Below are 18,094 nucleotides of genomic sequence, written 5' to 3'. Positions count from 1 at the left end.
TCTCTAAAAGTACAACTATAATATTGTGCAATGTATATTATACAATATGTATAATTGTGTATATATACAATACATATACACACAGTATAACCCAATACTTGTTTGGTTTTATCTAATATATAATCCATAATCATATTTCTTTATTGTCTCAAAATGTAGTTGGCTTGTTCAAATCAGAATTCAAACAAGATTCTCACATTACATTATTTTATTAAGTCTCTTTTTAAAAAATAAGTTTATTGAAATATATACAAAAAAACTGTACCACAGTTTGATGAATTTTCACCCACCAAACAGAACATTACTACCACCCAGAATCACTTCATGCCCCCCTTTGATTCACTGTTTCTTCTCTCTTCCCCAAAGGTCAACACTGTCACTGTCTTGACTTCTAAAACCATAGATTAGCTTTGCCTGTTTTTAAATTTGATAAAAATGGAATCGTGTGGTGTATACACTTTTCTTTCTTGGTTTCTTTCACTCAACAGTATGTTTCTAATATTCAAACATGTTGTTGCCTATAGCAGTACTTGTTAGTTTTCATTATTGAATAAAGTTCCACTGTATGGATATGCCACAATTTGTTTATCCAATTTACTGAGAATGGATGTCTTGAGGACTATATTTCATAATACCAAATACACAAAGGGATCAACATAGTGTCTAACAGAGAAAGTTCAATTGATATTAATACAGTGCCTTATGTTTAAAATTTGCTCATTGCATATTGATTCATTTGAATTTTGTTTCATCTAATGGAAAATTTTCAATTTTCACTATTGAGCATTTTTTTTCTCACACTATGGTCTCTTAAGGAAATAATTGTAATGATTCTTGTTCCAATTGACAGCCTGAATTATGTCACTTTAAAATTATAGTTGCTTTCCTTTTCCATTCTTGTATCTAAAATGGATTGAATTTTTGTGAATGAAAGGAAGGAAATGACTTAACTTTTCTGTTTTCCTTCCGAGTTTTGTATATACTTTTTGTTTAATTCTAGCCCTGACTCTCACCTGAGATTATTGACTCCAGAGCCGAAGTCTTTAGTTTCAGATCCCTATTTTACCACTCACTAGCTGTGTTACTGTGCAGGTTACCTAGCCTCTCTGTGCCTTTGTTTCCTCATCTGTAAATTTGGGGATAATAATACCTATATTACAGGGTTTTCATAAAAATTAAATGAGTTAAACTATAGTAAAGTGCTTAGAACAATGTCTAGCTATTATTTTCATACTTAACTGTAGTTCTCATGTTTTGTGTCTCAATTATTAATTTCTAACTGTAGGTCCACATGATATTATCAAATTTGTATACTGGCAAAAACATCTATATTTAAGAGGAAAGTTTGCTTATTTGTCACGTCAAATACGGTTTCTTTACGCTGACACATTTTCATTATTTTCTTTATTTGGTCTGGAATTTCACTTGAGATTTGCTCCTTCCTGCTAGACTTCACATGCTGTTTCTTCTGATTGGTTATGAGTTTTTTTTCCATATGTTTTTACTTCTTAAATCTGCATGTACTAACAGAGAACTGAAAGTTGGTTACTGTGTAAGAAAATTAGATTAAGAGATACTTCTCATAACCTGATTATTTAAAAGTGGAAAGGTTGTATTTAATGTATAAGAAACATATTTAAGTATTTCCTCTGTATTAAATTATTTTGTGTTGTTTGGAAACAGACCAGGTAACTAAATGCTTCTAAAATTGTATTGGGTCATTATTCTGGTGCGTTGAACATTTGTTATTAAAACACTGGGCATTGACTTGAATTGTTTCTTTCTTGGGAGAAAGGCTCAGTTACTTAGCAACACCTAATATCCTATGATGATACGAAAACACCCTGAGACCATACTGCAGAAATCTTATTGGCTTTTGTGGACAAGGAGAAACACTGATGCTTTGATACAGAATTATGAGCAAATTGGGATTCCTTTCTTCAGATAACATTGTCACAGGGCTGGAAAATCCATGTTTAAAGCAAGTGTGCCTATTCAGCTGAGTCAAAAGACTGTTCTCCCTCTCTAGTTATTCTAGTCTGATGTTCATTCAGAGGTACTTCAGTAAAGCCTGGTGCCAAAAGAAGTGGGTTACTTATCTCCTAATCTTTGTATTTAGAAATGGAAGGCATCTAGGTTATTTGGGATAGGAACTACTACCACGTGACTAACACACTGTGGAAGTCAATGAAAGTCAATATAAAGGTTGGCTGTTTGTTACAAATATTCCTAGGAAATACCGGTAACAGGTATGTTACTAAAAGCTAGTACTTACATGATTTGTGTGTGTGTGTGGAGGGGGGCGGGTGTTTGTGTATAGGAAACAAAGTATGGGTTCTTTGTATTTTTTTTTTCTTAATTTTAGAGAAGAAACTCATTGGCTTCAAATATTACTTTATTATTTTTAATAGTAGTATTATTTTACTCTTTACCCCACCTCTTCAATTTTTTTTAGTGAAATCAAAATAAGTTTTAGGAAAATTGTTCTCTTTATACCTTTTCCCCCCACATATCCTTTTCCTCACTCACTGGTTGCCATGGAAACAACTCCCTGCAGCTCTTAGAGCAAATGCCAGGCAGTGTGGGTTTCCCCTGTAGTGGGATCACATGTCTGAGGCTGTAGAGCAGTTTGTGCTGACTCAGCCATGCACAGGATGACCTCAGCTGTGATTTCTCTCTTAAATGCTGAGTGAGCAAACTTGCTTGTGGTGTCTTGATTTTTCCAAAGATGAGAATTCAGGTCTGCTTTTCCCGCACACACTAATTTTGTTTTCCTTCTCCCCTTTTGAAATTCTAGATCACCTTTTTTTTATACCCACAGAGTAGAAGCAATTGGTAATGGAAGTTACGGAAAACATCTGAAATTGGAGAAGGAGAGGTGCAGCCTAGGAGGAAGGGAGATAGAGGGAGAAAGACTGAGATTGAGATTTCAAAGTAATCTATTGTATAGTCAAGATAAATCTCTTATTTAATCCTGAGGTATGATTATGGAGCCAGATATAACCTCCATATCAGATTAGTTTTGTGTCAGGCATATTTAAAGGCTGCCTTAAATTTGGTATCTGTGAACTTTATGGTTGACTGTCATGTCCGCTGTAGAAAAAAATGTTTGCATTGCATGGGAGATTAGTCTGTTATTTACAGACCCAGCTGCCCGTGAGAATAATCTAAGGACCTTGTTACAAAGAAAACTTTACCCTGTTTCTAAATTCTTCCCCAAACTTACTGGCTCAGGATCTGCTGGAGCAGATCATGGAGCCCAGTCATGATTCTGTTTTATAGGCTCTAAGGGTAATTTTTAGGTAGCCAGCCTGGCAGGTAATCTAAGGAGACTAAGCCTGGAAACCACTGTTTGAGTTCCCCTAAGTGAACTTCTTATTATTTAAAATTCTACCAGTGTAAGAGATAGCTGTGATGTGAGAGTACAAAGCTCTTAGGTTCAGCAGACCTGGCCCAAACACTGGCCAAATCACCTTAACTCTCTGTCAGTCCACTCATCTGCAAAAGGAGGTGTTTACAAAGATGTGGGAAGGATTCAATGACATGATGAACTGCGAAATGTTTTTTTTCATGTAAGGAGATAAACGATAATATGAGTATTCTAAAGATAGCTTCTTTTACTGAGGGAAAAATTGGAAATCATTTTTGTTCTTTGAGGTGTTATTGGGGAAATTTAACATGATTTGGTAAAGAAAAATTGAACTACAAACTAGAAGACCTTAGTTTCTAGCTATAAATTAGCATTATAGCATTATATTCATTTCTTCAGTCTTATTTTTATTTATAAGTTGGGGAGGCGGTGCATGCTGTAAGACAAGGTAGCTTTACATGATACCTTAGTTTCTTTCGCTTGATTTAAAAGTCTCTGGTTTTATGATATGGTGAAAACATGGCATTTAATTTATCTGAAGAGCTGGACCTGTCATCTTTCAAGTCCCTTGTAGTTATGGGTTTGAATCAACATTGTAGGATAACTCAAATTCTGAGGCCTGAAAATCATAATACAAATTTAACTGAAAATTAATGATCATATGTGTTACAGAGCATTTGGCATTTTTTGTGTGTGCATGACCACAATCTCCTTTGTTACACTTACAAATAAAATACTTGTCCACAACATTTTCTTAAGACTTCATTTTTTTAGAGTAGTTTAGGTTCATAGCAAAATTGAAAAGGAGGTACAGAATTTTCCATATACCCCCTGCCCTACACATACATAGCCTCCACTGTCATAAAAATCTCCCACCAAAGTGGTACATTTGTCACAATTGATTAACCCAGATTGACGCATCATATTCACCCAAAGTCAGTAGTTTACCTTAGCATTCACTCTTGGTGTTGTATATTCTAAGAGTTTGGAAAAATGTATAATGACATGTATGTATCAGTATAGTATCACACAGAGTACTTTCGCTGTTCTAAAAATCCTCTGCACTCTGCTTCTACATCATATTGAAACTGGAATGCAAAGTTGTCTTCGTTACTAACATATATTATTATTATTTTTTAACATCTTTATTGGGGTATAATTGCTTTACAATGCTGTGTTAGTTTCTGCTGTATGACAAAGTGAATCAGCTATACGTATACATATATCCCCATATCCCCTCCCTCTTGCGTCTCCCTCCCACCCTCCCTATCCCACCCTTCTAGGTGCTCACAAAGCACTGAGCTGATCTCCCTGTGCTATGCGGCTGCTTCCTACTAGCCATCTGTTTTACATTTGGTAGTGTATATATGTCCATGCCACTCTCACTTCGTCCCAGCTTATGCTTCCCCCTCTCTGTGTCCTCAAGTCCATTCTCTAGGTCTGCGTCTTTATTCCTGTCCTGCCCCTAGGTTCTTCAGAACCATTTTTTTCTTTTTTAGATTCCATATATGTGTTAGCATACAGTATTTGTTTTTCTCTTTCTGACTTACTTCACTCTGTATGACAGACTCTCGGTCCATCCACCTCACTGCAAATAACTCAATTTCATTTCTTTTTATGGCTGAGTAATATTCCATTGTATATATGTGGTATCTGGCATTTTTATTGTCTTACTGCTCTTCCTGTTTCATGATGCACCAAAAAAAAAAAAAGAGAGAGAGAAAGAAAGAAAAGATAAAGTATCAATCTCTTTGCTTTTTGAGTTTCTTCAGTTTAATAGAGTTGATTTTTAAAATGTATTGTATACATAGTCCTAATGGATTTTGTTACTTTTGAATACAAATCCAAAGAAGAAACAAACCATTTTTCTACTTCCTTTAACTGAAAGAATGCATTGTCTTTGAAACAAATTGCATGTGTCTAATGGTTTTAGGTCTCAGATGGCTTTTATGTAGCATTGTTTGGGGTTTTGGCAGAAATGTAGGCAGAGCAATTGAAGAAGACCTTAGAAATCATCTGTCTATGCTTCCAACAGGCGTATATTGTATATGTTAACCACCTAATATATGTCAGGCACTGTTAAGTGCAGAAGACAGCAGTGTGCTACATGTACAAGGAACTTCGTGGAGTTTATATTATAGGATAGGGCAATAGAAAGAAAGCAGAAATCTAAAAAGATACTTTCAGATAGTACTGTGAAGACAGACAAAACTGGGTTTGCATCCTTATTATATCAGTTTCTAGCTGGGTGACCTTTGGCAAGGTCCGAGTCTTATTTCCCACATCTAGATGCAGTGATGATAATTTCTACCTGATAGGGTGGATTTTTAGCATAAATGGAGAAAATTTATTGGACGATTTTAGTGCAGTTTCTGCAACTTAGCAGGTCCCCAATAAATTATTACTGAAACTTCATAACTATTCAAGGATACTCAGCTCTTAATTGTTCTAGGATTTGCTTCTTTGCTGAGCTCTGTTTTGTTGAGCTTACCCCCTTCTCCTATTTAAAAAAAAAAAAAAAAGATAATTTTAAAAGTCAAGGAAAGCTGAATAACCCATGTTTAGGTAAATAAAGTTGGAAGAAGTTGGATGCAGGATTATTGGAAATGTCAGCTAAAATGAGTTTTGAGCATTATGCAGGAGAAGTTATATATGACCAGTAGAATGAGAGTTGGCTAGAATATCTATGACATTCAGTGTAGTTTGCAGACATTAATTGGTTTTCCTGACGACACAGTGAAATGGATGGGTGACTTCAGCTGCTGGTATTTTTCTCATAGTTTTTCTCTCTCTGAATTAGAATTATTGATATATGTGCTTGTCTTCAATGATAGATTTTAAGGTCCTTGAAAACAAATTCAGTAGTGTGCCCTTCACATCACAAGCCTCACATGAATTTGGATTCAATCAATATTTGTTAATTGAAAAAATGGGAATATGCCAGTGTCATAACAAAACAATTGGCCAGAAAAATAGGGCTGGAGGTTTCAGAAGTTTGGGATAACAAATCTACAACTTAGTCCCTTGGTGGAATGTTGATAAGGGAACCAATTTTTTGAAGGGTCTTTTAAGCCTAGAGATAGGGTCTTGTTTTTTTTTTTTTTAAATAATTGTCATAAAATATACATAACAAATACACCATTTTAACTACTTTTTTTTTTTTTTTTCGGTATGCGGGCCTGTCACTGTTGTGGCCTCTCCCGTTGCGGAGCACAGGCTCCAGACGCGCAGGCTCAGCGGCCATGGCTCACGGGCCCAGCCACTCCGCGGCATGTGGGATCTTCCCGGGACCGGGGCACGTACACGTGTCCCCTGAATCGGCAGGCGGACTCTCTACCACTACGCCACCAGGGAAGCCCCTTAACTACTTTTAAGTGTACAGTTCAGTGGCATTAAGTACATTCACATTGTTGTGCAACTGTGACCACCATCCACCTCCAAAACTTTTTCATCTTCCCAAACTGAAACTGTGGAAAGGGTTTTAATTCCACACTTGGCTGGCACACAATTTTAAAGCCACCTCAGTGACCTATGAACCATGGGACGGTCACTTGAAACAGTGCTGTTGTTCCTTTGCTCCTCAAGAAGTTGTCCTTGGGACGCCTCAATATAAGTAACTCAAAGAAGCGAATCCGGGGAATAATGATGCTAGAGCCCCTTCCTCTCCTGATTCCCACTGGAGGACTGTGTGCCTGCTTCCTTCATGCCATCGTGGGGAACCACTGTTTCCTTTCACAAGTCTCAGTTTTCCTCAAGATAGACAAGGTTAAAGAAGAAAAAAGTAGCTTTGTCACCAATTTTAACTTAAAACCTCAGTATAACTAAATGATGAAAATGAAATCATGGTTGTGTTGTTCCCCTAACATTTGGACCCTATATCCTAGGAATTTTTAGTTAACATCCATTTTAAGGTAACAACCTTATTTTACAAATAAGTTAGTAGAGGTTCAGTATTTGGTCCAAGGAACCAGTGGTGTTAAGTGCCTCAGCTAGGACTTGAACCAAATTCTGACCCTTTAGCCCTTGCTGTTTCTATTCAGCCACAAGAATGCATTGATAGAGATTCACCTTTGGTAGCACAGTTTGAGTTGTTCATCATTTGTGATAGAGCCACATTTTACCAAAGGAGGATCCCTCGTGTCATTAATCATTTACATGTCTAAGCAGTTGAATGTATAGTTAATGGCCATAAAGGTTATTTTTTTTCTCTGAAGGTTGAACAAGTCAGACACATTTTGGAACCTGGAAGTCTTTTTATATTAATTTAACACTAAAACCTTTCGCAGCTCATTCTTTTTTTCAGTCCCCAGGGGCAGAAGATTGCACTAAATATAATCCTTCATAGCATGTTACCATCATTGGCCATCTGAGAGTCCCTGTTTGGTTTTCTTTGCTTCCTTGTATTCCTGTCTGTTTACACCCAGTATAATTAACCATACTAATGTGTTAAATATTTGTGTTTTTGTATGTGCACTTGCAAAATATGTGTTGTGGTTTTTGTGCAGAATGTTAATTCGCATAAATATTATTACATAATGATGTTGACCCCGTTCAGTTTTTTCCCCATTTCATTCAGCACTATTTTGAAAATATCTTTATGTTAATACTAACATTAATTTATTATTAACTATTAATTTATGTCAAACACAAGAGAGCTTTAAAGTTATTTTATTTTATTTATTTTTGCGGTACGCGGGCCTCTCACTGTTGCGGCCTCTCCCGCCACGGAGCACAGGCTCCGGACGCGCGGGCTCAGCGGCCATGGCTCACGGGCCCAGCCGCTCCGCAGCACGCGGGATCCTCCCAGACCGGGGCACGAACTATGCCCACTGCATCGGCAGGTGGACTCCCAACCACTGTGCCACCAGGGAAGCCCTAAAGTTATTTTTTGTCATTATAGTTTTTCATAGTTTTATTGCACTATGTCCAAAGGCACAGCCTGTATGATATTGATTTTTTGAGACATATTGAAGTTTCTTTTATGATCCAATACACAGTCTGTTTCTGTAATTGTTCTGTGTGTGCCTCCCCCAAAATGTGTACTTTCTGTCTGTCAGATGTCACAGTCTCTTACATATAATACCTTGAGCTTATTATGTTGTTAGTCTTCAGTTTCTTTTTTTTAAATCTTTTTCTGCTTTATTATTTTCTGAGAAGTATGCGTTAAAATTTTGTTTTATTTGTTTCATTAACTGTGGTATCATTTCTTAACCATCTTATCCTATAAATCCTGTAAACAATACAGGTGAAAGTATAACTGCTCTCGTTGAATCTGGGAGAACAGGTCTTAAATCGAGTGTCCCCCCAAGGCCCCATCCCCAGAGTACCTCAAGGCACTTCTGCAGAGTCCCTAAACTGGAATATTATTTCTTTTTTTTAAAATTTATTTATTTTTGGCTTCATTGGGTCTTTGTTGCTGCATGCGGGCTTTCTCTAGTCGCAGCAAGCGGAGGCTACTCTTCATTGTGCGGGCTTCTCACTGCCGTGGCTTTTCTTGTTGTGGAGCACGGGCTCTAGGTGCGCGCCCGCTTCAGTAGTTGTGGCACACGGGCTCAGTAGTTGTGGCTCACGGGCTCTAGAGCACAGTCTCAGTAGTTGTGGTGCACAGGCTTAGTTGCTCCATGGCATGTGGGATCTTCCCGGACCAGGGCTCAAACCCATGTCCCCTGCATAGGCAGCCAGATTCTTAACCACTGCACCACCAGGGAAGCCCTGGAATATTATTTCTGTAAACAAACTGTCAATTAATCTTTTAACCTTGTATTCTTATTTCTTGTCACCCACCCACTAACCCAAACAATTTTCCGTTCAAAGCCAGATGGGCTTTCACGTTCTCTTCCTCACCCACCTGCATAGATGCTTTTCCCCTTGTCATTACATCTACCAGGACTCTTCTTCACATAACCAAACTCTGTACCTTATTCAAAACCCTTCTTATTTATGTAAACAATGAAAACAGTAACTCGAAAAGATATACACAACCCAGTGTTCATAGAAGCATTATTTACAATAGCCAAACAACCTAAGTGTCCATCCATAGATGAATGGGTAAAAGAGATGTGATATATATACACACAGTGGAATACTACTCAGCCATAAAAAAGAAGATCTTGCCATTTGTGACAACACAGGTGGACCTGGAAGGTATTACACCAAGTCAGATAGAGAAAGATAAATACTGAATGATTTCTCATAAACGTGGAATCTAAAAAATAAAACAAATGAACAAACTAAATAAAACAGAAGCAGACTCATAGATACAGAGAATAAACTGGTGGTTGCCAGAGGTGGGTGGTGGTTGGGCAAAATAGGTGAAGGGGATTAAGAGGTACAAACTTCCAGTTATAAGTAAGTCATGGGACGCAATGTACAGCATAGGGAATATGGTCAATAATATTGTAATAACTTTGTGTGGTGACAGGTGGTTACCAGACTTATTATGGTGATCAATTTGTAATGTATATAAATGTTGAATCACTCTGTTGTACACCTGAAGCTAATATAATATTGTATGTCAACTATACTTTAATTTAAAAAATAAGAGAAAAAAACATTCTCAAATTCTGCTTCTTCCATAAAATCTCTTCTAGCCATATCAATTCTTAGAACTCTAAAAGCAATTATTTCTAGTGCAACTAATTTAATGTTTATTCACTGACCTAATTCACTAATCATTTAGTATTTATTCAGTGACCAGCACTTGTAGTGGTTGGAATTTCTATTTACATAACTGTAGTTGTTTAATATTTGTTGTATTTGTTTGCTTCCCCTATTTTGCTGTAAAAGCATCTTGAGGGTACCATGTGTTTTGTATGCTCTGTTAAGGTACCCACATAGTGGCTTGTTCTTGGTAGTTGACCAACAAAAATACTTTGAGTTTATTTACTTCAGTGTTGATATGAATAATTTTATTTCTAATTAGAGGACAGTTTTATTACATTGCAAGTTCTTTGTTTTATTGTATTTTGCTAAATGTGTTCTTTATTATTAATAATAAGCATTATCAGTGAAAGTTCTTTAAGATTCTCTTCAAAATCCTGGTAAAGCTGGCAGATTTAACCTCTTTATAAAATAAGCAGTCATTAAAAAATAAATAAATGAATAAATAGGCAGTCATTTATCATTCTTTCAATATAAATTTATGCATAAAATAGCTTTTATGGGTTTAAATTTATCTCCTCTTATAAGGCAGTGTTATATCTGGTAAAGTGATGAAATGGACCAGGCTGTCTTCCTTCCCCTACCCCTTAACACTAATTATTCAAGTTAAGTTTTCAACTTGGAAGGTTCCTTCTAAGGACAATGAACTTAAGTCAAGTGTTAGAGCGTAGAGAGTTTCAGGATAGTCACAAGCTACTGCTTGGTTATTCAGCTGATAAGATGATTACATCACACGATGGATTAGTCAGCAAACCTCTGAGCCCTGGCAGCACACCTGGCCTGAGCTGGTGCTGTGTGGGGTACAAGGCATGTCTAAAGCAGTATCATTCCCAACACTGACCTGCCAGTGTGGTTTCGTTGCACAGAATCGACACAAGTGAAGTATAACCAGCCAAATCCTAAAATAGGTAATTTAGAGCATAAAGTGGAGATTGCAAGGTGAGACAGAAGATCAAATAAAAGAATTATAAAATACCTGTAAGTCATGAGCCGTTAAGTTCTTTAACGTGTATTTTATTTAATTTACCCAACTTCCATGAAGTGGGTATTATCATACCCATTTTAAAGAGGAAAAAAGTGGAATTCCATAGAGGTAATATAATGTATTAATTATTGGACATTGAGTAAGTGGTAGATTTGTGTATTGAATTCAGATCTGACAAGTAAATCAACATCCTTAGTTCCCCTTGTTTTTACTCACATAACACCCAATATTGTTTTGTACCCTTTGTATACTTTAAAGAAATGTAATTATTTAGAATTAATTGTTGATTTTCTTTCCTACTGGACTGCAAGTCCATGAGAATAGAACCATGTCTGTTTTGTTCAGCTGGTGATCAGTATACTTTGTTTCCCTTTTTCTTTTTTTGGAAGTTGGTGGGTGGCGGGGTAGTGCAGGGAGGCTAGGGTTTCCACCACATTGTGTTGACTCTCTTAGGTAAGAAAATAATATGTAGAAAGTCTAGGCCAGTGTGAACCTGAACAATCAGGCGAGGTTTTATGGGTGAGCCAACCTTGTTAGATGGAGATAAAATAATTTTTAACTGTAACCTATATATAAGGCTTTGAATGACCTCAAGTAGTTCGCTCTCAAGAAGGGACAGTTCTTTGTAGAGGCATCATCAAAGATGGGGAAATGCCAGTATCTTGCTAATATAGATTCAAGTGCTCTATTTAAATTTTTTTTACCTTTTTTTTTTTAAATAGAAAAAATCAGGCAAAGATATGCAGACCTGCCTGGAGAATTGCACATTATTGAACTTGAAAAAGATAAGAATGGACTTGGACTCAGCCTTGCTGGTAACAAAGACAGGTCACGCATGAGCATATTTGTGGTGGGAATTAACCCCGAAGGACCCGCTGCCACGGACGGGCGAATGCGTATTGGAGATGAACTGTTGGAGGTGAGCGGCATATATTCTTTTCTTTTTTTTTTTTCCTATTAGGCTCATTTGATTCTTCTAATAAAATCTGTCCAGTTACTTTCATTATAATGATCACATAAGGGCAAAATCCATCCATATATTTATATATACTCTGTATCTAATATATCCATCCATCTAGGGGCATATATCCTGAGTTTCTGTTCTGGTGAGATGAAGGGGTATAGAGGATATTGTATAGGAAAATGAAGTGAAGGGGAAGAATGTTATAAATTACATTTTCGTCAACTATTTATTATCATTTTCCTAAGCGAGAACAAAAATCATATTGTTGCTTACAGTTGCTGTTTGCTGCTTGAGTAAAAACTAATCTCACAGGGACTTGCCTGGCGGTCCAGTGGTTAAGACTTAATGCTTCCACTGCAGGGAGCACAGGTTCGATCCCTGGTCAGGGAACTGCATGCTGTGTGGCATGGCCAAAAACCAAAACAAAACCAAAACAAACAAAAACAAAAAAACTAATCTCACAAAATAATTTAGGGGTCCTTAAGTAAAATCTCATGGAAACACATTAAAAGAATAGGGCTTGTTTTTAAATATAAATTCCAAAAGGTTCAAAACTAATTTGTGATTAATCTGATGTTATTAGTGTTTATCAAAATCCTCTTCAGCTTCTGAATTAACCGTAAGTATGACATTTCTTTGTGTTATTGTTGTCAGTTAGTTTTTTGTGAAGGTGTTATAGCTGACAAAACTTTATGAACTGGTTGTCAAGGATTGGTTAATATCTGTGAAGTTGGTGATGTGGTTAAGGCCACAGGTTAAGGAATAAGATTTCTTGTTTAGGAATAGGAGAAAGATAAGAGAAGCTCAGAAGACGACTGATCCTCTGCTACTGCTCTGGATGAGTTCATCAGTAGTCTGAAAAGGTTATCCTCATTTTCTAAGCTTAAAGTCAGGGTTTCTGCTCTGAATTTATCTTAGTTTGATATTTGTTTGCCTGTTCCTCATTCAGCTAACAGTTTTTTGAGCGTCTCTTAAGACTGGACACAAAAAGATGAATACATCCAGTCCCTTCATTCAAATAGCTCACATTCTCGAGGAAGAAAAGAGACATAAAAAGATTGTCGCATAACAAAAATGAAAAAAAATTATAACAACAATCGTAACAAGAGCAATCTGTACTTGGTACCAGACATAGCTTTACTGCTGAAGTCACAAAGTAAATGAGGTGCTGGGATTCAGTATCAGGCAGTTTGACTTCTTAGCTCCTTGTTAACCAGTGTGCTCTAAGGCCTCTTGGATAAAATGCTCCAACACTTGGACATTTGGGGGAGCTGAATCACAGAGGTGCCGAGTGTCAGACTGCTTACTTAAAATGAGGGCTTTACTAATTTTTCATTTTACAGTTTCCTCTTCAGACTCAGAATAGAATTCATGGTCATCCACAGTGTGACTTGCCTAATAATATCTACAGCTAAAGCTGATCGGACACAACTGTGGGGACACTAGTATCGCCCTCTGTCTTCTAAGCCCCAGTAGTTTCTCCCCATCTAAAACCTGTTTTCACGAAGAAGTCACTTCTGGAATTACTTTTCTTTGCTTGTTCTTTTGTAATATAGCATCATGAAAGGGACCCACATCGGGTAGTAGCACTGATTAGCATAATCATTATGTAAATAAAAATCAAAGGTGACAGTGTGTATTAACCAATATAATTCATTGCTTCATGTTCATTTCCTTTGGCTCATGTTTAGAGATTTCTTCATAAACGAAACTGAAGTGATAGTGGTGGTAATAAGATGAAAGTAAAAGCTAATTTACTGAGTTATTCCTAGCATTTTACCTATGTGCTCACACATTTGTATTCAGTATTCTTAAGAGCCCTATATGGTATGCACTGTTGTTATCCCCATTCTGTGGATAAGAAAACTGCGTAAGTAACTTACAGAAATAAATTACTAAGAACCCAGGCTTGCCAGGCTCCAAGAACCATGCTCTAGCCACTGAAGTATACCGCGTTCCCCATGGTGCTTCAACCAAACCCAATCTGTTTAGATCCACGAGAATCCTGATTTATGATGCCCTAGGCTTTAGGACATCATGTATATTAAATCATTCTGTTGTATCATATGTACCTAAACACATACTTCCTGTCTCATGTGGTACATGGAAATGTTCCAAAAGCTATACTTTGGAACATGAAGATTCTAGTTCTATTCTCTCTCTAATTCTATTCTCTCAAGACTCAAGATGGAATGGCCGATGTGATCCAGACCAACAGGAGAGCTGGTATTTTATTTCTGTGTCTGACATTTCATTAGATAGAGGTAACAGATGAGCTGTGGCTGCACTGAGAGTGTTTTACAGGCCATACAGAAAAGTCCACACTCTGCAGGGCAGTAAGCACTGGACTAGGAAGACCTACTTTATCTTTTTTTTTTTTTTTTTTTCTTTTTGTGGTACGCGGGCCTCTCACTGTTGTGTTGTGGCTTCTCCCGCTGCGGAGCACAGGCTCCGGACGCGCAGGCTCAGCGGCCATGGCTCACGGGCCCAGCCGCTCCGCGGCATGTGGGATCTTCCCAGACCGGGGCATGAACCCGTATCCCCTGCATCTGGCAGGCGGACTCTCAACCACTGCGCCACCAGGGAAGGCCCCTACTTTATCTTATCCCAGTTCTTTCAGTTATTAGTTGCATTTCAGAAGGGGCTTAAAGTACATGACACGTGGTTGACTGTTAATTAGATCACATTTCCTTCCTTAAAGACAGAAACTTTAGGTATTTGTTTTCTAGGCTAGAGGCTAGAAGAGCTCTCCTGACTGAAAAAGAATATTAACATCTTGCTATTTCCTATTCCTTCCTTTGACTTTCTGGATTTGGTCTTTTGTTGCTATTCAGTAAGTTCATCTTCGTTCAGAGATGAAAAGAACAAGATTAAATATGATAATAAGTTAATCGCCCTGCACTCTCCACTGAGTCTCTTATTTAAATAAAATAAAATAAAATAAAATATAAAATAAAATATGTTGGAACACAGATTCTAGCATCACAGACCTTTGGCTAGTTATTTATTTTCTCTAACCCTCAGTTACCTCCTTTATCAATTGGACCTTTTTCATTTATTCAGCAAGAACTTTACTGTGCATCTGTTGTGTAGGAAGAAGTATGTGAACACTGTGCGATTTTTTCATTGGTGAACAAAATCCATGGTCCTGTTCTCATAGAGCTTATAGTCTAGTGATGGTATAGCCTCAACCTCAGAGGGTGTTATGAGAATTAATGAGAGAAGATATGTCAAGTTTTGCCACAGTATCTGGCACCTGGTAATACCATAATGAATTTCAGATGATAATATTTATAAAATAATATTTTCATGTGGATTTGTGTATTTTGGTTCCTTTTAGCTTGTTTATATTAATACATTTGTCTATGAAAGTATGTTCAGGAGGGAAGCCACCTTCTTTTTCTTCCATAGCTCCATGCAGCATCTTGAAAAGCTGAGAGAGTAGAACAGTGCACATACTGAATTCTTATGCAGTTATAAGTCATCTTCTCATATGCTTCTGTCTCTAGGTCAGGGATGAAAGGAAAAAATTCATGTGGGAAATATTTTTCTGGTTTATTTTTAGGTCTGAGAAAAACTTTCAATCATTTCTCTATGATATGTGAAAAATTTGTATATAGCATAATATCAAATCCAGTGTGCTTCTGAACTGAGAATAAGACATTGATTTAACGATGAGTACCAGGAAAGCTGGAAGCAGTGTTACAATAGCTGTTCTTTGGATAAGCAGTGTATTAGATTGCAGAAGGACACTGCATCACGAAGGAGGCATTTACAATGGGCTTTTAGATTATGCTTACGAGATTTCTGGGCTAGAGCAAACCTTTTGTATTTGCTTACCCATTCACACTCCATTTAATTTTGTCAAATGAGGTAAAGTTATCCATGTCTTCATTATTCTTCCAACTCCACCATTTGCTCATGTTGTTTCTCATAATTGCTTTGTTTTTATCATTATGTTATTACTTGCTCACAGCTTCTTTTATTTATAGTTGATCTAACTTCTTTTAGACCCTCAGATGAGGCTAATTTATAGAAAGTAGAAACGAGAATGGTCAAACATACACTGTAGCTTCTCTGAAGTGAGAAACTCTGCATCTCTACTCGAGCCCCATCCGTGACTGATTTTTGGCATGACACCCGCCAGCAGTTTTGTTGCTGTGGGACTGCATCGTTACAGTGCTAGAGCAGTCCGCGAGTTCTGTCGATTTATGGCTCATGTATAAAAGAAATCTTACATTGAGCTCCCAGAAGACAATGTGATTAAATCTCAGCTTCTTTCCCCTTTAGTGTGATGCTGGTGTAGGGGTTCTGAATTAATTTCAAAAGGCATTAGCATGTAATTACCATGTAGACTGGAATGAGACTTTCAGTAGATTATTGGCTTTCCCTCAGCAATTAGTCCCAGAAAATACACAGGCCTGGGCATGGTGCTTTCATATGAATATAGGATTTATTTATAGTCTTCCCTACCGTGAAAGTGTGGGCATAGAGAGCTGATCGTGCCCTGTGGGGAATTGGTGTGACTTGTCAGGTGACAGAGGCAGCCAGAAGGAACAGTGTGGTGGCACAAGAAGTGCACAGTGGATGGGGCTAGCATGTCTGGCTCCCACACCCTTCAAGACAGAGGAGGAAGTTCGTTCCCTTTATAACATTTACCTGCGGCATAGTCTAAATTAAATCTTGTTAATTTTGCGCGTGTATAATAGGTTTATTTAAGAACCATTAAAAATTAAAAGTATGAATACTTTCCATATTTGCCAGGGATAAAGACCTAGAACTACAGGTAAACTCAGATCTTTTTGTCTAGTAATACTTATTTTATAAGAGGAAAAAACCGAAACCATAAAAATTAAATGACTGACCCAGGTAGCTATAGCTGCTTTATGACAAAACTCCTGTCTGAGGGTCCCTACCACCACACCAGTCCCAAAGGTTGAGCCTTCACTCTCTGCTTGTTGCCAGTGAATTATATTTGGAAGACTTAGATGCGATTTAGAAGTACACTACAGTAGTGAATAAATCACCAGCTCTTAGGCATCCATAGATAAGATTCTAATTTACAGTCAAACGTTTCTATCATCTTAGATTGGCTCTTTTAGATTACCATACATGGATGTAATTTTATAAAGTACGCTTCTTAATGAAGTCATTATTCCCCAAGAGACCTCATGGAATAAAATATTCCATTGTGGAAACACTAGTTTGAGGAGAAGAAAGAACAGTAAAGGATTTCAAAATTGCAATAAAATTATTTTTCCTATGTTTTATTAACAAAGATAGGTTTATAATAGCTAAAAGTGCAAAAATAAATTGATTGACCAAAATTTTTATTGTGTCCGTGGTGTCAAAACATATCAAATTTTACATTTTAAATAAGTGATTTATTGTATGTCTATTATATCTCAATAAAGCTGCTAAAAAATGAGTTGATCAAACCTGACAAAAACCGTGAGCAGGTCCTGAATATGACCTTCCTATATAGAAAGCTAAAGTCACCCCATTTTCTGACTCTCAAAATAGTCTCCAGCCTAATTCACAGCTCTGAAAGTCAAAAGAAGAATGTGGTGCTGGCTGAGTGGTCAGCCTCACACAGAAAACTGTCCTGGGACCCCTGATGTGTATACATTTTTCCTTTCTTCCAAGTGCAGTCTCCCTGGTCATTACAGCATTATAACCAATAGCTGTCTGCGTTTTGCTGAATCATCTTCCCTAAGTAATCCATTGCATTACATTCAATTTGAGTTACAAAAAGATGAGATTATTAAAAGAAATCAGGGGTAGGGGAGCTCTGTTGGGAATTGAGCTAACATTGAACACTTACTATTTGCTAGGCAGTGCTAAATTCTTTACATGCATTCTCTTTTATAACAAAAGTAGGTGCTATTTTAGTACCCATTGTACAGATAAGGAAACTGAAACATGAGGGGCAGAATCAACATGTAGACACTGGCTTTTCTGGCTCTAAAGGCTATGTTCTTGAGTTTAGTTCTGGATTGATAATGATTCTAGACAATAACCAGTGAATTTCTCATCATTTTGTAGTTTTGGTAGATTTAGATTAATGCAGTTAATCCAATGCCAGTTTAAAATATCTGAGATAGGACTTGGTGGT

General features: G+C 37.1%; 1 protein-coding gene across 11 annotated transcripts in view; it reads left to right on the top strand.

Annotated features, from left to right (window-relative positions):
* The window catches only part of PATJ (PATJ crumbs cell polarity complex component), a 365,234-nt gene that overhangs the window by 194,591 nt on the left and 152,549 nt on the right, over positions 1-18,094 (top strand). For all 11 annotated transcript variants that reach the window (XM_060139890.1, XM_060139887.1, XM_060139888.1 and 8 more), the window contains one exon: positions 11,738-11,934. In XM_060139890.1, the coding sequence (XP_059995873.1) occupies positions 11,738-11,934 (197 nt within the window). The remainder of the gene's footprint in view (positions 1-11,737; positions 11,935-18,094) is intronic.

This window comes from Lagenorhynchus albirostris, chromosome 2 (assembly GCF_949774975.1).
Source record: "Lagenorhynchus albirostris chromosome 2, mLagAlb1.1, whole genome shotgun sequence".
In the NCBI taxonomy this organism is placed as follows: Eukaryota; Metazoa; Chordata; class Mammalia; order Artiodactyla; family Delphinidae; genus Lagenorhynchus; species Lagenorhynchus albirostris.
This window is presented reverse-complemented; position numbering and strand designations above follow the sequence as displayed.